General features: G+C 31.5%; 1 protein-coding gene across 2 annotated transcripts in view; it reads right to left on the bottom strand.

The window, feature by feature from the left end:
- The window catches only part of LOC114335583 (esterase B1-like), a 210,499-nt gene extending 193,202 nt beyond the window's left edge, over positions 1-17,297 (bottom strand). The window contains exon 1 of one of the 2 annotated variants that reach the window (XM_050659462.1): positions 17,132-17,297. In XM_050659462.1, coding sequence (XP_050515419.1) covers positions 17,132-17,280 — 149 coding nt within the window. In that variant the 5' untranslated portion in view covers positions 17,281-17,297. The remainder of the gene's footprint in view (positions 1-17,131) is intronic. The other variant, XM_028285840.2, reaches the window with a different exon arrangement.
- Between the last annotated feature and the right edge of the window lie 3,760 nt (positions 17,298-21,057).

The following is a 21,057-nucleotide window of genomic DNA, read 5'->3' as shown; positions in this document are numbered from 1 at the left end:
ATTTACAAATTTTAATGACCTATTCTCTCTTTCAAATGAGTCTTATTTAGCATAGGCTAATGATCGAAACCTTCCGCGAAAAACGATAATGAACTATCATCTATTTCACTGAGTTTTATTTAGCATAGGCTAATGATCGACCTTCCGAGAAGAACGATAATGGTACGCGTCATTCACTTTGTTTATCTAAGCACATTGTTCCGAGTTTCGTACGCTTATTCTAATCACTTCTTAAAATTAAATATAACAATTTGTTGTATACAGGTTGTTTTAAATTTATATGCCCGTGGTTGAGAAAATTGAAAATATTTTATATTAAATTGAATTTTGTTTATCATTATTAAATTTTAATTTTTATATCAAATAGAAATATAACAAATCCCCGCCTTGTATTCGATAAAATTTATCTGAATTTTTAAATAAATTTTCTCGAGGCAAAACCAACTCCCTGTATATTTCCTTACTTTAATCTACGTCTTATATCCTAACTTACTATCTACTTTAATTAGTCCCACCTGTAGAGTAATTGTTTCCTTATTTTCAGTGTCCTCATCCTGTGTTAGAGTGTCGGATATTATGTTGTCTTTCCCTTTTTCCCATATCAATTTTCTGTCTTTTTCCTCAGATTTTTCACATACTTTTATCGTGTATTCTGCATCCTCGTTTTCATATGCCTCCTCTTCAAATGCCACTGTTTCGATCATATCTTTTTTGCTTTCATTTTTTTGCTTTATTTCTTCTTCTCCTGAGCCCGTCTCTTCTTTTGAGGAATCCCAGGTTTCCTTTGTTTCTGATACTCTCAAATTTTCTTCTTCTGGGCTCAACTCTTCTTTTGAGGAGCCACAGGTTTCATTTTCTTTTATCTTTTTCTGACCTTTTCTCCTTTTTCTTCTTTGTCCTTGCTTCGCTGCCAAATTCATTTCCACTGTTTGTTCTTTACCTGATTCGTCCGTATTTTGTTTCTCATGTTCCTTGTCCTGTTCTTTTTCTTTTTCTTCTGTTAGTTTCATCGTATTATTTTTAAAATCTATCACTACATGTTTTTCTGCCAATTCGTCCACTCCTACTATCATGTCATGTGACATGTTTGGCATTATTACACATTGTAGTGCATACATATTCTTGCCCAGTCGTACCATTACTCGTATGCCTTCATTTATAGTTGCCAATGTCCGTTTGTTTGCGCCCACTAAATTTACCCTAAATTAAATTTGTTAAGTTAACTTCTTCTATTAGTTTTCTGTTGACCAATGTTATTTCAGATCCAGTGTCTATCATAATTTTAATTGGTTTCTCGTTGATAAATCCATCCACAAATTTTAAATTAACTCCATTTTTCTTTTCGTTGTTTCCTGCCAATTTAATAAACTCCTTGGGGTGACAAAAGATTCCTGTTTGATTTTTGGTTTTTAGTGAGCGCCGTCGTGAAAAGACGCCGGTTGCTCATCGTTGTTTATATTTTCGTCATAATGTCTCTCTCCGTCATATTCATCTGTCTGGGTATTATTCACTTCTCTTCTATTTTCTCTTGGTCTGTCGGATCTGTTTCGGTTTTCTCGATATCCCTGTTCATTTTGTCTACCATTATTTCTATTTTCTTGATTTGAGCGTGTGGTGTTTCTATTCTGGTATTCTCGATTTCTGTCCTCATTCCATTGCCTATTTCTTTGTTCATAATTTCCTCTTCCGTTGTCTCTATTTTCGTTTTCCCTTCTGGGATTAAAATCTCGTCTTGTATAGTCCCTCCTATTTTGATTTCTATCTCTGTAATCTTGTGTTTCTCGGGGCCTGTAATCTTCTCGCGACCTTCTTGATTTTGTTTCTCTTACACGTAATTCTCTTATTTGTAGGAATTGGCATAAACTATCTATGTCTTTGTAGTTTTGCAATGTGATATGGTCTTCCAGCGTTTCTTCGAAATGTCTTGCAATCAGTTCGACTAATTGTTCCGATGAGTAATTATATTGTAAATGTTTTGCGTTATAGTAAATTTGTAATGCATATGTCCTTTCTGATATACCCATCCTATCATTGTATTTCCCATTTTGCAATTCCTTGTTAATTTCCAATTGTTGGACTTTTCCCCAGAAATAATTCAAAAATTTTTGTTCAAATTGTTGCCAACTGTCAAATTCTTCTTCTTTGCAATCGAACCATAGGCTTGCTTCATTTTTGAGATGGTTTCTGATAGTTTCTTTTGCTGTTTCGAAATTTCCGATGTGCTGTATTTTCTTTTTCAGGCTATTTATGAACGGCACTGGGTGTAATCTTCTTACATCCCCGCCAAACCTTATCTTCACGTCATCTATGCTATGTATAACCATTTCTCTTCTTTCTCCGACATTTTGTTGAATATTGATTTCCGCAATCTTTCTTTCCACTTCTTCTCTGTCTGCTTTAATAGCGTTTTCAAACTTGTTTTTCAAATTTTCTATTTCTTTTTTCTGGCAATTCATTAACTCCTTTATTTTATTTTGAATTTTCATTTCTTGTTCTTTCATGTGATCCTTAATTTTCATTTCATACTTTTCTATGCGTTCCTCTATTTTCTTATTGTTCTCTTCTATCGCTTGTTTTGTTTCCTGTTGATTGTCATCCATTTTTTTCTCCACTTTATCCATTTTCTGTTCCATTTTTTGTTGTGTTTCCTCCATTTTTTGATCCACTTTATCCATTTTCTTTGATGTTTCTTCCTGATTTTTATCCATTGTCCTTTTTGCTTCATCCATTGCTAGTTTTGTTTCCTCCTGATTTTTATCCATTGTCCTTTTTGCTTCATCCATTTTTTGTGACTGGAGTTGCATCAGTTGTAATAGTTTATCTATTCCTGATAATTCTTGCTGTTCTGATGCCATGATTGTCTTGTCTAAAATATCTTCTTGGTCTGAATGTTCTTTTTGTTTTTTGTTGTCTTTGCTTTGGCTTCTTGTCACAGACATTTGTTTTCAAGAAGTACTGTCCCCGCCAAATATGAAATTTTACTAGTATGTTACCAAGACGACTTTTTCTCACCCAAATATTATAAATTGTCAATAAATATATCAAATGTAAATATCGTAAAAATAAAATATTAAGTCAGTTATGTAAAATTTGTACCTAAAGAGATCTAAAATTTTATGTTATCAAATGTAAGTATCTCACTTTTTACCACAGGCATATAAATTTTCAAATACCGGCTTTACTCTTTCTATCCTTCAAATTTGCCACTAGAAATACTTTACAATGCTTTCCACGTTGGACGACAGTTGATGTGATCTTGATTATTGATATGAGATAATATTCTTATATGTTACTTAATTTAATCAATGTATTAATACTAATCCAATTAATTAACCAGACCACATATCAATATGTTTTCAATCTCAGGGCGAATTATAAATTAATTACTTACTTCCGTGGCTTCTAAATATTTCTTAATGGTTCCTAATCGGGATAGAAAAGAAAAGAGTAAAAAAATACACATATGTGTTACAATTATAATCAAAATATTTTTTATTTTATTTAAAAGGCAACCAATGCTTAATATTTGCTATTTCTTATTATTCTTAAACATAACATTTACAAATGGGAATCTTATTTCCTTTTGGTTTTCAATTGAAAGTTTTTATTAACATTTAACTATTAGGAGTTATTAGGAACAACTCTATTTAAGTTTGATGAAGCTTTTCTGATATTATTGATTATGTTATTCGATTTTTTATGTGGAATTTAATACGAAAAACCCATACATTCATGTCCAAACAAATGAGACTGACCTTTTCCTGGTGAACTGAAAATGTCCTCACACAAAACCCTTTCCTGCTATCCTTGGCTGCGATCAAACCTCGTCCTGGCTTCCAGTGATGTTCTCCTTTGAAAAACTAGCTCGAATAGCTCTCGTTCCTGCTTTTGTCGTGATGCTGTGTTCTACCTTTTTCGAAACTGCTATCAGCTACCGGGACACTCTTGGCTCAAGGAGGTTCTTTTACTCTCGACCTGGCCTACTTCTCGTTCCACGATAGATACTCCACACTCACGGAACTACCGGCTTTCTCACTCTCCGTACACTACCGTCTACTACTCGACTTCACTTCTCGACAGCTCAAAACATTCTGCTCTCACTTTGTCATCCATTCCCCTACTTTCTAAATATCCCTTCCAGATTCACAAATCAATCTTCCACCACCAACTCTCATTCGTAATATTCCTCAAAACCAATTTTTAATCTTTCTAAATATGCTTAATGGATTTCAAAAGAAAATATTTAATTCCCATTCTAAAATACTTTCTAACTATTTACAAATTTTAATGACCTATTCTCTCTTTCAAATGAGTCTTATTTAGCATAGGCTAATGATCGAAACCTTCCGCGAAAAACGATAATGAACTATCATCTATTTCACTGAGTTTTATTTAGCATAGGCTAATGATCGACCTTCCGAGAAGAACGATAATGGTACGCGTCATTCACTTTGTTTATCTAAGCACATTGTTCCGAGTTTCGTACGCTTATTCTAATCACTTCTTAAAATTAAATATAACAATTTGTTGTATACAGGTTGTTTTAAATTTATATGCCCGTGGTTGAGAAAATTGAAAATATTTTATATTAAATTGAATTTTGTTTATCATTATTAAATTTTAATTTTTATATCAAATAGAAATATAACAATACATATTATAAAACATTTATATAGTTAGGTTTATCTCACAAATCATGCCGAATAGATTTATATTCAATAATTTTCAGTTATAAAATTTGAATTCAATATATGAATAATAATAATATATGTATATAAATAGCATCCCTTTAAGGAGAATGGAGCAAAATGCAAAACTTTGACGCATGTCAAAATTTTCAATGTGTTTTAAATGTATTCATTTTGTTCGAATCCTGAGAAAACTAATAAGTAAATTTGAAAAATTTAAAAGCAGAATGAAAGAGTTTTTTATTACCGAGTGCCGAAAGTCCCCTAGAATAAATAAAAAGTTTCTTTTGAATCAAATATTTACAATTAAAGATCACACTAAAAAATCTTCGCTTTTATTCTCACCCCTGTAACTTGATGTAATAAACATTATAGAAGTTTTCAAGAACTTTCGGCCATCGGTAAGAATGTAATCTTTCATATTATGCGTTTAAACTTTTCAAAAATATTTATTAGTTTTCTCAGGAATCGAAAAAATTGAATACGTTTAAAATCATATTGAAAATTTTGGCATGCGTCAAAATTTTGCATTTTGTTTCTTCTTCACGTGCCGTCTCCTCGACGGAGGTTGGCGATCATCATGGCTATTCTGATCTTAGATGCTGCTGCTCTAAACAGTTCGGTTGATGTGCATCCGTACCATTTCCTCAAGTTACGCAACCACGAAATTCGTCTCCTTCCTACACTTCACTTGCCCTGGATTTTCCCCTGTATAATCAACTGAAGTATGTTGTATCTCTCATTACGCATAATATGCCCCAGGTACTGCAGCTTTCGTGTCTTGATGGTTTCCAATATTTCCAGTCTTTTGTTGACTCTTCTCATGACTTCGTTGTTTGTTATATGCTCGGTCCATGATATCTTCAGGATTCTTCTATACACCCACAGTTCAAATGCTTCCAACTTTTTAGTAGTCGATGCGTTAAGAGTCCATGCTTCTATCCCGTAAAGCAGAGTCGAAAAAATGTAACACCTTGCCAGCCTAACTCTCAAGTCTAATTTCAGTTCTCTTGCACAAAGTACCTTTCTCATTTTATTGAAGTTTGTTCTTGCTTTCTCTATTCGAACTTTGATTTCTTTGGAGTAATCGTTTGTGTGATTAATTATTGTGCCAAGATAGTTATAGTTTTCTACTTGTTCTAAAGTTTTACCTTTAATTGTCAGTCTTTCATCATTATTTTGGGTTTTTGATATCCTCATAAATTTAGTTTTCTTGATGTTTATTTATAATCCATATTCTTCTCCATACTTAACTATCTTGTTCATTAGCTTTTGGAGGTCTTTAAGGTTGTCTGCTATTAAGATAGTATCGTCCGCATATCTAATGTTGTTAATTGGCGTTCCATTTACCTTCAGTCCTGCTGTTTCTCCCTCAAGAGCTCTTTTCATAATTTCTTCAGAGTATGCATTGAATAATAGTGGTGACAATACACACCCCTGTCGCACTGCTCTTTTAATTTCGAACTCTTCTGATGTGTGTTCGTTAATGCGTATTTGTGCTTGCTGTTTATAATATAGATTTGTTATAATTCGCAGGTCATTGTATTGTATTTGTTTTGCTTTGAGGACGTCCATTAGCTGTTTGTGGAGGACTTTATGGAAAGCCTTGTTGTAATCTATGAAACAGACGTACATATCCTGGTTCACGTCCAAGCATCTCTGGATTAGTACGTTGAATGCAAAGAGAGCTTCACGGGTACCTACGCCTCTACGGAATCCAAATTGCGTTTCTTCAATATCCATATCAAGTGTTTGGTAAATGCGTTTATGAATGATCTTTAAAAACATTTTAAGTGTGTGAGACATCAGGCTTATGGTACGGTGGTCGGTGCATTCTCTAGCATTTTTCTTTTTTGGGAGACAAATAAATGTTGAGGTCAACCATTCATTGGGTATGTTACCTGACTGATAAATTTCATTAAATAGCTTTAAGCTATTTAATGTTATTTATCTATGTACTCATTTTCTATTATTTTAAGAATATTAATAGGCAGTTGATCTGGCTCCGGGCTTTTTCCGTTACTGGTGTTTTTTAGTGCATACAATATTTCTTCCTTTGTAATTTCTACACTTGTTTCCCTGTTTTCGAAAGATATGTCTTGTAGGTTTCCTCTTTCGTCGTCGAAAAGCTCTTCCATATATTCTTTCCATCGTTTTAGCTTTTCGTCAGTCGTTATAATAGTGTTTCCATTTTTGTCTAAAAGAGTTGTGTTGTGGTTTCTTTTTTGCAGCCCTGCCATTTCTTTAACCTTTTTATGCAGGTTAAATAGATCATATTTGTTCTGAAGATCTTCTATCTCTTTACATTTTTCCTCATAGTAAGTTTGTTTTGTCTCTCTTATCTTTTTTCTGATTTCATTGTTAATTATTTTGTAATTGTGATTGTCTTTGTTTTTGGCTTGTCTGCGTTGGTCCATCATGCCGAGTATCTCGTCGGTCATCCAGTTGTCTCTCTTTCTTATCGGTTCTTTTAATATCTCTTTGCATGGAACAAGTAGGCAGTTTTTTAGTGTTTCCCATTGATGGTTTACCTCGTAGTTGTTAGTATCTAATTTATCCAAGTTTTCGTATATTTTCTGTTGAAGTTTGTTTTTTATATCAACTTCTTTCAGGTTGCTAACATCTATATTTGGAGTTCTTTGGGGTTTTCTAATACGTTTAAACTTAAGCGTGACATTAACGATTAGTGGGTTATGGTCTGATGTGACATCTGCTCCTTTTGTGTCGTTCCCCTTAATTATAAATATTCGTCTTCTTCTTCTTTTTGTGTAGACATTCTGTCTGTTTTTCAATTTTCCTCCAGTAAGTTGTCATTCCATCGATTTCATGGTCTTCCCATTGATCGTCTTCCTATTGGGGAACCGGCTGTCGCCGTCCTTATTACTCAATTTGTTGTCATTTGGCTTATAGTCATTCCATTCTATTCTTATGTTTCTTACCCAGTTATTATTGTCCACCTTGCATCTCCGTCGTAATACGAAATCAAGGAATAATAATAATGCAAAAAAATAATCTCAATAAAAATAAAAAAATAAAAATTGAAGAAAATAACACTCGGTATTCTTTGGTAATTTTCTATTAATATTTTTTATCATAACATAATTAACATATCTATAAGCCATGCTTCGTTTAACCTTTTAATGTGATAAGCAGATAGATTCTTTAATTCATTTTCTTTAAAATATAATAACTGTATATATTTGTATAAATCATATTTGATTGTCCTTGTCATTGCCATTTTTTTATACTCACTAAATTTTTGGAACCTCATAGCAGGGCAAGACATTTAACTTTATGCTGTCATCTAACACAAGATTTTTTCTTGATGTGTTTTTTTTTTATATTAGGCTTGTCTTTTGTCCCTTTCTGTTAAGTCTGCCGGATTAAAGGCACGTGGTGAAAACAAGTGCTTATTAAAAGTATGTAGCAAGCTACAATCCCTACATCAGTCAACACCAATACTGCTATAACTACTGCCTGCTTTTACTACTGACTATATTTATCAATACTACTCTAATATACACCATCAAGTGGCTGTTGTATAACAATCTAACAATAAAACACTGAAAACGTTTGTTTTCTATACTTCCACAAAATTTATTACAACTAAGTGACTACAGCTGTTGAGGCAAAGTGCCTTTCTCAAGTGATTTAGTTTACAATGGTTTGCCTATTTAAAGTCTTTAACTGAAGAGGTTGAGTGGGGAGCTGTTTGTCTCGAGTTGGTCATTCAGAATTATATCTGTCAATGTCACTGACATTTGAAGTATTTCTACTTCCTTCTAAATCATTGACAGACTCAACCTAGTTCAATATAGACAAATTATTTTTAAAATTTCACCATGTAGTTAGAACATACATCTTGACCAGTGTTTGGCATTGTGGCTATTTAGCAAGGACAGAGAGTAAGTAATCGTAACCACACTTTTCAATTTTTTAACATTCAAAATTTCACCCTTTTTCAATTTTATTAAGTGAGATTACTTACTTTTAGGTTCACTGATGATGGACTGATAAATCCGAAAACGTTTTGAACGTAATTCGTTTGGATTTTTAAAAATTTTTAGAATTTTTATTAAGACGATGGGTACGTATTTTCGGCTGCAATGCTATTCAAATGGGGATTAATTTTTTTCGAATTCTGAGAAAACTATTAAATATTTTTGAAAAATTTAAACGCAGAATGAAAGACTACGTTATTGGCGAGGGCAGAAAGTTCCTGAGAACTTTTATAATGTTTATTTTAATAAGTTACAGGGTTGAAAAACTAAGAGATATAGTGTGATTTTGAATTTCAAATATTTCATTCAAAAGAAACTTTTATTTATTCTAAGGGACTTTCGGCGCTCGGTAATAATATGGTCTTTTATTCTGCGTTTAAATTTTTCACAAATATTTATTGGTTTTTTCAGGTTTCGAAAAAAATGAACATAATGTCCGTGGTAATATTTCCAAATCTATCTTTGTCACACAACGCACTCAGTCGAATAGAATATTGTCAGCATACTGTCAGTCAGACAGTGACAATCAGTAACAATTTTAAATATTTGACATGGCATCGGGAATATTTTCAGTTGTTAATTAAATAATATTGATATAATATAGTGTATTTGATAAATAATTAATTTAAGACGTGAACTTAATAAAAAGTTATTTATTGTGTATTATTTGTGGAAGATACAAGCAGAGAATACATCAGAATAATATATTCTGTGATCCAAGTATTTTGTTGTTAAAGATGTTCAAAATTGTAAGTGTTCCATAGTAACAATATATTATTAAAAAATCACACTTTCCTTTTTTTCTCGATTGATTATTAGTTTGTGTTGTACATATAAATTATTACAATCACTGAATACATAGTTAGTGAAAAAATTATCACATTTAATAACTGAATTAATAATGTGCAATTATAAAAATAACAGTTATCCAAGAACATTCAAAAACCATCTCTTTAAATTAGTGATGACATTTTCAAGTAGACTGACATTCTAGTAATGTTTACATATCCATACCAGTGTGAATTTTACTACGCGTAATTTGCCGTGTAAAGACGGAAAAAGTAGGGATACCCGTAAAATATTTGCGAATTATGTACCGATGGCCTTAAATATACCAACTACACTAGGGAGTTTTACTTCATGTTAATTTTAATTATATCTGTATTTTTTAATTTATTAATTTCCATAGATTCTAATAAAGATAGCTTAAGGCCTTTATTTTGAATATGCAGAATTTGAAACTGTTCATTAAAAGAATGATTATGATCTAGAAGGTGAAATGCGTATGTAGAAGTGTCTAATTTTCTATTGTTGAAAGCGCTTTTGTGTTCTGCTATCCGTTTGTCAAAGGTTCTGCAGGTTTGACCGATATAAGTTCTCGGACAGTCACCACAAGTTAGTTTGTACACACCACTCTGTAGTTGCTTTCTCTTTCGGCTTTCATTGTTCCTAATATATTTACTTAAGTTGCTGTTTGTTCTGAAAGATGGTGTTATTCCTTTCTTTTTTACGTATCTGGCTATTTTTGTTGTTATCTTGCCAGTATATGTTAGAGAGCAGAAAGTACTGGGTTCTTTCTGTGGTGGTGGATACACTAATTGCAGGGCTTTCTTATGGAGTTTTTGGTTTAAAATTTTGTTAATTGTTTGTTCGTTATAGCCATTGCTTACTGCTATTTGTTTAATAATGTTTAGTTCTATCTCGAAGTTATTTTTTGTCATGGGAATTTCTGTCAGTCTATGTATCATGCTATGGTAGGCTGCGAATTTATGTTGTGTAGGATGGGATGATGACACAACACAAATTAGCAGCCTACCATAGCATGATACATAGACTGACAGAAATACCCATGACAAAAAATAACTTCGAGATAGAACTAAACATCATTAAACAAATAGCAGTAAACAATGGCTATAACGAATAAACAGTTAACAAAATTTTAAACCAAAAGCTCCATAAGAAAGCCCTGCAATTAGTGTATCCACCACCACAGAAAGAACCCAGTACTTTCTGCTCTCTAACATATACTGGCAAGATAACAACAAAAATTGCCAGATACGTAAAAAAGAAAGGAATAACACCAGCTTTCAGAACTAACAACAACTTAAGTAAATATATTAAGAACAATGAAAGCCGAAAGAGAAAGCAACTACAGAGTGGTGTGTACAAACTAACTTGTGGTGACTGTCCGAAAACTTATATCGGTCAAACTGGCAGAACCTTTGACAAACGGATAGCAGAACACAAAAAGGCTTTCAACAATAGAAAAACAGACACTTCTACATACGCACTTCACCTTCTAGATCATAATCATTCTTTTAATGAATAGTTTCAAATTCTGCATATTCAAAATAAAGGCCTTAAGCTACCTTTATTAGAATCTATGGAAATTAATAAATTGAAAGATACAGATATAATTCTGAATGACCAACTCGAGGCAAACAGCTCCCCACTCCTCAACCTCTTCAGTTAAAGACTTTAAATAGGCAAACCATTGTAAACTAAATCACTTGAGAAAGGCACTCTGCCGAAACAGCTGTAGTCACTTAGTTGTAATAAATTTTGTGGAAGTATAGAAAACAAAAGTTTTTAGTGTTTTATTGTTAGATAAAATGAACTTCCATCAAGTAACGGTCGAATCGGTAAAAACGGTAAATTCTGTTTCCTTATTTGTCGCTTCCAAAGGACCGCGCAACACTCCTTATGTAAAAGTGGTCTCAGTCAAATTTAAGAAAAGTTTGGTCAATGATAGTTTTTAGTGTCTAAATTAAAAGAGGCCATGGGACCTAGGTCTAAAAAACTATTATTCTACATAATACATATAATATACATACAGCCTTCTGAAATTATTGGATTCAGGTGTTCAGTTTACGTTAAGTGCACTAATTCACGGCCAAGTACAAGAAAATATTTATTATTTAAGGAAGAAAAAGAAGAAAGGCTCATTTTCATAAAATACAATTCTTACTCATTAATAAATGCTACAAAGGCTCATTTGCATGCGTATAAGCCGGCTTACGGTCGAGAAAGCGAAAATTATTTATTTTTTTTGCAGTTAGCAATTTACATTATGAACCAATTTCACAATATTTTGAGTTTAAATTATTGAATTTAATTTATGGTAAGCACCATTTTGTTTGGAATTTTATTTAAAATAATTTTAAAAAAATTAAGTATCTCTTTTAGTTTATGAGCTAGAGCCTTATAAACAATTTATTAACAAAAAATGAATAACCATTTTCAATTTCGTTGTAACACGTAACTACATCCGCATTATATTCTAGTTCAATCAGAGAGTGCAGCAAGGACCTCTACCGGTATCGAAACTTATTAGTCTCTCATCAGAAGGCACATATGCTGCTTTCTCTGACTCAATCAGGACAAACCCCGGCGTGCAGTCATGGATTGCAACGAACGAAATGGCAGGGATGCCCTAGCGGCAACTGCTAGCAAAAGACTGAGTTTTCAATCTAATAGCACATAGAATAATACTAAAAATATTACTCTACATCCCACCAGATTGAAAACAATAAGAATCTTTTCTGGTTACATCTCCGAGGTTTCTAATTTTTTTTTATAAAAAAAGAAAATTTTAGAAGCTGTAGAAGCCTCAGAGGTGTAAACAGAGACGGTTCCAATTGTTTTCAATCTAGTGGGATGTAGAGTAATATTTTTAGTATTGTTCTATGTGTTATTAGATTGAAAACTTAGTCTTTTAATTTATAAACTATTAAAATGTTTATAACAATTTTTGACAACTCGGATAAAAATCCACTCTCAGCAGCGCAACGAAATCAGCAGCCAAAAATCCATATAGATCAGGGCGCATCTGTAAAAATATTAGTACATTTGGACGTTGAGAGGTGACTCATATTTTTTTGCAGAAATTGCTTGAAAATAACTCATATAGTAATATTTTTATCCTCCCACTCAAAAAGGTCCGGAACATTGTGAATCAAAATATCAAAAAATGAAGGAAAACTCGATTTTTTTCTTCGTTTTTTGATTATAACTTTAAAAGTATTGATTTCCGAGAAAAGTTGCACTGACATAAAAAGTTCCGTAATTAAATTTCCTACAATATAGGTTTGGTTAACAATTTTAAAAATTGTCTCCCTTGTTACAAAATAGCAATAATTGCGAAAAAAATCATAAAAAACAAGTAGGTATTCGTATTTTATGTTTCTCAACCATTTGACATTCATAGTCTAAGAGCTGGGAGCGGATTTTGTGCGTGATAAGTAATATGGAAAAACTATATGGGAGTCAGTCAACAATGAGTTGTGTACATGACTTTCCCCAACGGCCGGAAACCAGAGTGGGGGACGAGGGTAGTTATAAGGGGTCAAAGTCGCGGTTTTTATTATTTTTTTTGTGACGCTCATGTTCGAGATAGTGCACCAAAATTTGGGAATAAGTAGACCATGACGTAAGTAAGTAAAATCTCTAGGGGCGGAACCCTGCGTGGCCGACAAAGGGATAGGGGTAGGGGTGAGTATAAAAAATATAAGGGAATTTTTGCGACGTTCGTGATTGAGATAGTGCACCAAAATTTGGGAATAAGTAGACCATGACATAACTAAGTAAAATCCCTAGAGGCGGAAACCAGAGTGAGGGACGTAGGTAGTTATAAAAGGAAAAATCACGGTTTTTATTATTTTTTTGTGATGCTCGTAATAGAGGCAGTGCACCAAAATTTGGGAGTTAGTAGGTCATGACGTAACTAAGTAAAACCTCCAGGGGCGGAACGCTGCTTGGGGTACAAATGGGTGGTAGGCAGGGGTGAGTATAAAAATATAAGGGGTTTTCTTGCCGTTCGTGATGGAGATAGTGCACCAAAATTTGGGAATAAGCAGATCATGACATTACTAAGTAAAATCTCCAGAGGCGGAATGCTGCGTGAGGACAAATGTTGTGCTCCGTCAAAAAAAAAATAATAAAAACTGCGATTTTGACCCCTTAAAACTACACTCATACTCAGCTCTGGTTTCAGCCCCTGGAAATTTTGCTTAGTTACGTCATGAATTACTTACTCCCAAATTTTACACACTTACACAAAAAATCCCTTATAATTTTTATATTCACCCCTTCCCCCACCCCTTTGTCGGCCACGCAGCGTTCTGCCCTTGCAGATTTTACTTAGTTATGTCATGACCTGCTTATTACCAAATTTTGGTGCACTATATCGATCATTAGCGTCACAAAAAAAATAATAAAAACCGCGGCTTTGACCCCTTATAACTACCCTCGTTCCCCACTCTGGTTTCCGCCTCTGGGGATTTTACTTAGTTATGTCATGGCCTACTTATTCCCAAATTTTGGTGCACTATCTCAATCACGAACGTCGCAAAACACCTCTTATATTTTTTACATACATGCCTGCCCCACCCCTTTGTTTGCCACGCAGAGTTCTACCCCTGGAGATTTTCCTTAATGACGTCACGATCTACTTATTCCCAAATTTTGGCGCACTATCTCGAGCATGAGCGTGACAAAAAAAAATAAAAACCGCGAATTTGACCCCTTATAACTACCCTCATCCCCCTCTCTGGTTTCCGGCCGTTGGGGAAAGTCGTGTACACAACTAATTCAACATATCCCCGTATAGTTTTTCAATATTACTTATCACGCACAAAATCTGCTTCTATTTCTCCGACTATCATATTTCACCCAGAAAAACATTATGATATAATAAAAGAATACTGTGAATTTCATTAAGATCGGTTCAATATATATTGCAAAATAAATTTTGCAATCCAGCTTTCGCAAAAAATATTCATTTTTTCAAGATGTTGCAGAACTGAACATAAAGCAGATAGCAAGTTGAACCTTTTTTTATCATATAGAATATAGAAGAATACGGTACCTTTCATTTACAATTTGCAAAATTAAAATTGGTTGGCTACAACGGCATCAGAATTTTTTAAAATAAACATTAATTTTTGGTGCTACGCGCAGGACATATTTATTGATAAATTTTAATTTTTAGTACATTTCTATATAAATAAATAAATTTGTTAATTTCAAAATAAAAACACATACTCTGTCCTTCAAAATAACACTTTTTTAAACAAAAACTTTTTTTGTTCATATATTATTTTAACTTAAAGGATAACACTGTTACTAATAAACGAAGTATAAAAGTTATACTGAGAGTAAATCAGGTATAGGCAAAATCACTACCAATAAACATGGAATAACTTAGGTATAGGTTATACTTGGTATAAGAATTTAGTCCAAGTTTATACCGACCCAAACCCTTGTTTAAGTCTGGTATAACCTATTTTATGACTGTCAAAGTCATCACAGACAAAAATATATTATTTTTTGATTTGTTTTGTGAGTAGATATATAATAAAAAAATTGTGTTTAAAGAGGTATTGCGGCTAACGAGGAAGTTGATAATTTAATTAACATGATGGAAAATACACGAAAAAGGAAAACTTTCAAAGAAAGCATAAATTCTTTTTCAAACAAAGCAGAATAAAAATCCGGTTTCCTAAAGATGATGTAAGATTTTTAGAAAAATTAGTAGGTGATTCACTTATTGTGAACAAGCGAGGAGGAGGCTTATCCTCCACTCTACAAGAAAAATAAGGTCTTTATTTTCTATAATATGTAGAAAATCTCTAACAATATTCTTCAAAATATGCTGAAATTAACATATTTACATTGCATTTATAAGTCAAATAAATAAAGTTTATTTTTTCTTCACTTTTCCATTTAATGTAACGTTCTGTTTTATTTGAAGCCATTTTATGAAATGCTCAAACTTAACATACAACATACGAAATAACGATTTATTGCAATACAGCAGAAAATACAAAGTTCCTTTTATTCGAAGCCATTTTATGAAATGCTCAAACTCAACATACAATATAAGAAATAACGATTTATTAAAATATAGCAGAGAATACAACGGCCATAGTCCATCAAATAATTATGTAATCTACATATTTTTTGAGTTTCTACGACTCATAAAGTGAAAAGCAACTGCGGGTAGTTCATAAAAAAATGACGGAATTTGGTGTATTATTTGTAGAGAAAAGTCAAAATTGACATATTTTACCCAATATATCGTTGTTTTATGCATTTGTGTAGAAGATTGCGCCGTTGCCAAACTAATATTTCGGAATAAAGTGGGAATACTTATAACTAACTTATACGGAGTTTATTGGTAACAAATAATTTTTGTATTATATCTATCTTATACTTAGAATAACTATTCTAGATATAAATACGGAATAACCTTAGAATACGAGTGTTTTATTAGTAAGGCAGTTAAAGTTTATTATTTTTAAACATATGCAATTGTTTGAACAATATTTCACAAATAATAATCAAATTAGTTTAATTTTTGTGGAATGAAAATATTGAAATACAACAAAATATAGAGTGAGAAACTAATATTAGATAAGGATTGTAAGAAATTTTGGTGGAAATCAACTTGTGTGAATCGAACACCGCTGTCCTGTGCGGAGCACCAAAAATTATTGTTTATTTAAAAAATCCTGAAGCCGTGGTAGGTAACCGATTTTAATTTTGCAAATTGGAAATGAAAGGTACAGTTTTCTTCTATATGTAAAGAAAGTTTCAACTTGCTATCTGCTTTATTTTCAGTCCTGCAACATTTTGAAAAAATGTTTTTTTTTGCGAAAGCTGGATTGGAAAGTTTATTTTGCAAAATCTATTAAACTGATCTTAATGAAATTTACAAAGTTGTTTTATTATATCATATAGTCATTCTGCGTAAAACATTAAGGTCCTAAGTGTAGTATAAATGGTTGAAAAACGGATAGTGCAATTACTTGTTTTTTATGATTTTTTCGCAATTATTGCTGTTTTGCAACAAGGGTGACAATTTTTAAAACTTTTTACTAATTACATGTTATAGGAAATTTAATTACGCAACTTTAATATTAGTGCAACTTTTCTCGGAAGTGAATACTTTGAAAGTTATAACCAAAAAACGAAGAAAAAAATCGAATTTTTCCTTAATTTTTTGACTTTTTGATTATTTAAACAATGTTCCGGACCTTTTTGAGTGGGAGGATAACTCAATTACTATTATATGAGTTAATTACAAGCAATTTCTGCAAAAAAATATGAGTCACCTCTCAACGTCCATCTCAAGACAGATGCGCCCTGGACTAATAAGAAATCGTTGAGTTTGCCCATCAAAATTGAAAAAGCTACGGTGACCTGCTGGCACGTACACTATGAACGAAATAACTTTTTTTCGAATTTCCACGGAACCCAAATTGATTTTAGATCCATGTTTTTTTTTGGGGTTATACTCAAATTTACCTATAGATCATTTTTTTCATACCCAATTTTCTCATAGCTTACCATGAAGGTTATACCAAAGGTGAGTACATTCGTAAACATTTAATTAGTAGATAGTTTTAATTACAATTAGCAAGATGTGAGATCTGTACTTACTCTGAATCTCCATTATTTACACCCTTGTGGCAAACACCCGCATCTTTCGGATCAAACTGATCCACACACACCGTACCTTCAACCCCAAGGTTAAAAGTAAAAAAAATTGAAGTCAAGGACAACACAAAAATTGTACGCGCCAGCATCATTTTAAGACTAATTTTTATTTTGTTGTGGCAGTTACTTATATTGCCTAATTATAAAAGATTAGCCTCTAATTAATTACTATGTCATAATTTGTTTTTTTGCCGGATTTTATATCAAATTGTAATCAATTATTCCAAGTTTGGTGAGGTTATTTAGTTTGTTGTTTATACACAGTGGACAAAATTATTTTTAGTACAATACCTTAAATGCTCAGTAGTCCATTAAAATGTTACATTTTTTAGGCCGTGCCTTGCATTTGTTAGAGAAGTCAATTTTATTTTTTTAATGTGTCGGGTGGATCAGTAGAAGCTTAAGTTCAAGTTTTTGGGGTCCACACCCTTGTCCCCCGGCCGCCATCTGGGAAAAGGGGTGCAAAGGGATTTCGCGCTATATGTCGTAAACTACCAACCGTACGGAAAATCTAATTAAATATAAAATGTAGAAAATTTAATTTTCTACAATTTCGTTTCTATTACTTTTTATCGTAAAGTGACCAACAAAAAAGATATAAACAAAAATAAGTAAAATTTTTTAACAAGTGTCCTTTTGGAGATTATAACTTCTTTTTCAGTTCATTTTACAATAAAATAACATTATAGCAATTTTGTAGAGGGTTTTTAAGCGAACAATTTCCATTATAAAGGTGTTTAATTCTATTTATTTATATAGGTTTTACAGCGCTCCAAACGTGACCAGATTCTCGAATGCTCATAGGGATACAAAGAAAAAAACGTTAGGCTTACTTTTCTATCTTAATCTTTTTTTATTCATACAATTTATTATGATTTTAACATTCCTATGCTATTGTTAATCTATTTTTGACCTTTCTCTCCACTATAATACTTAGAACCCTAAGCATATATAGAAAAAGCCAAAGAAGTTGTTTGAGGACAAATTCGCCAGTCCAAAAGAAGAATGACGCAACCGCAAAATGCAAAATTTTTCAGAAGAGCAAAAAACGATTTTTAAATATATAAAAAAGGGATTAAATGAAGAGTAATCGTCTAGTAGCATCGGTACTGCGTTGGTTTTTTGACAATGACAAAAATAAAATCTTTTATTTTCATCGATATTGGTTCCAATTTCATTATCTTAATTTAATCGCCCCATTTCCAATCCTATCTACAGTTGGGTCATTATGCATCTGAAACAAGGTCTAACATAGCGCTTAATTCAGTAGCGACGCAATTATGATGTGTCACAGCACATTTTTACAGTTCGGTCTTTTTGAATCATCTTTACATAGTATTTTAGAAGTTAATTGCGCAAGAAACACGAATTGACAAAATTTGCAGTTACGTCATTTTTATTCCGTATCAGACTGAATATCTGCCTGCTATTACTTTTATTATTATAATTTGTCCTAGGTGGAACAGCAGTCGGTCCCCCTCTATTTAACTTATTCTTACAGTTGTGCTACCTATTTGGCCACGTGCAGTCATATTAAAAATTGTGAAAAGTATTAGGGGAGTGCATTTAGATTTTCACTTCGGAAAAAATCAAATAAGATAAAACTTTGTGGAATTTCATTAAGCAATGTTTAATAAACAACATATCAAAAAGTTCTACTCGAGAAGTGGGTGCTTCATTTTTTATTAAACAAATGAACAGCGAAGTTCGAAGTTTTTTTAAATAACTCCGAAAATATAATTTTTAGAAAAAAACTGACTTGACCATTGAAAAATTCAGAAAATTTTACAAAAAAAACCTTATATAAAGATTTTTTTAAAATTAAATCTCTAGCTTCTGTAATTTTTTATTTATTACGCTAAAGTCACCCTTCTCACACACATTGGTGCACTGTAAACTAGCGTTGGAAGAAGTGCACGGTTGAGTTTTTTTAATGTAATTCTTTAACTAATGGATCAAAAGAAATTTTACAAATTGGACATGAAAGAAGATGAAATAAGCTATCTTATGGTTGTAATAAAAAGAAATAAAATGTATGGACATAAGTACGGTGTGGGCGGAAAATGAGCCTTACATGAATTTTGTTTAAAAATGATTTAAAAATGTGTAACTAATACAAATTTACTTATAAAACTCTCAAATTTGCACAACTTAACTCTCAATCATCCTACTAAACGATGTTTTATTAAAAAAAAATCTCAAAAATTTAATTCAAATAATACGATATCTCAAAAAATGTAATTTTTGAAAACTTCGTAGTTTTACAGAATTCCCACCATTTTAAGACGGTATTACTCAAGTTTGAATAAATCTAATACAATTTTTTTGCTATTTTTTTTAAGCTTGAGATGTATTCTTTAAAAAACACTGAATTATTTTAGTTTGAAATTGAAATAAATAATTTGTTTTTGAGAAAACTAAGAAAGATAACAAAAATGTAATACAAAAACCGAAAATTACCAGCTGAAAAAATGTATATACAGAGTGATCAAAACTTTTTTCTGTAAAGCTTACCTAAAATACATTTAATAATAAGCTTCAACAATAATAAATATTCAACAAAAAAACTTTTATTTATATCTTATACAGTATGTCTGCGTAACTTGGAACCTATTGATAACTTTTTTAATATCAGTTTTACGAAAAAAAGTTATTTTTTATAAAATACTCTGCATCGTATATAACATAAGATGCAACCATCAAATATCAAATTTTGCTAATTTTGTACGAGGTATGTCAAAAAATATGAATTTCACTCAAGAGTAAAGTACCTTTATATTTCACAATATCGAAAATTTTTATAAAGAAAAGTTGTTTGGAATTAAAAACTATGTTCTAATATGTAATTATATCCTTTTAATCGAAAATTTGTTTTTTTTAATATTCTTTCTAATAGGTTCATTTTAATTTTTAATATTATTGTGAAAGTTATTTGTTTATCTTTTTTTAAGAATGAAATTCCATATTTGTTTGATTGAATTCTACTTGTTTTTCATTTAAATATCCGCCATTTTGGATCCGCCATTTTGAAATTTAAATTTTTAATATTTAATTCAGATTCAACCACCTGTTAAAAATAAAGACAATAAATATTTTACAAAAATGTTCTTTTTTATGTTCTTTTTAGAAAAATAACTTTGGATCCGCCATTTTATAGTTTATAATGTTAACATTTAAGTTGAATTATCAAAGCACTCAAAAATAAATATATGTAGAAATAAATACATTTTGTAAAGTAATTATGATTTTACAACTATTTTTTAAGTTATCCGCCATTTTGAATCTGCCATTTTATAATTAATTTAAATTATCAAAATTTGATTTAGGTTCAGCCACCTCTCAAAAATATCCACATATATGCAAACAAACACGTTTTATAAAAAAATCGGATTTTACTATAACTTTTTAAGGATTTTTAGGAAAAAGTCCGCCATTTTGAATCCGCCATTTTGAATTTGCAAATTGTAATGTCAGATTCGGGTTCAGCATAATCAAAACTAAAATAAAAACATTTTTTATCAAAATAAAATGTTGAATTCACCCATATTCTTAACATTATTTATACAAAACAATTGTTATTGTTTAAACAATTAATAAACAATTAGCGGCAAAATTTGTGAGTAGAACTTTTTACTTTAACATATTTATAAACTAACAAAAAAAGTTTTAGAAAAATATAACCTTGTTTGATTTTTTCCGAAACATTGTATCTTTTCGTTCTAATTGCACTCCCCTATATTTTGAGTTTTATAATTAATACTATTGAGAGTCTTGTGTGTAAAATTTAAATTTTTGTGATTAGATAAGCATTTTGTGTTTTTTGTAAGAGCGCATCATAAGTGGTGGTTATTTTATTTGTAAGAAACCTC

This window comes from Diabrotica virgifera, chromosome 8 (genome assembly GCF_917563875.1).
Source record: "Diabrotica virgifera virgifera chromosome 8, PGI_DIABVI_V3a".
NCBI classification, from domain to species: Eukaryota; Metazoa; Arthropoda; class Insecta; order Coleoptera; family Chrysomelidae; genus Diabrotica; species Diabrotica virgifera.
The sequence above is the reverse complement of the archived record's forward strand: the minus strand, read 5'-3'. Positions and strand labels throughout refer to the sequence as shown.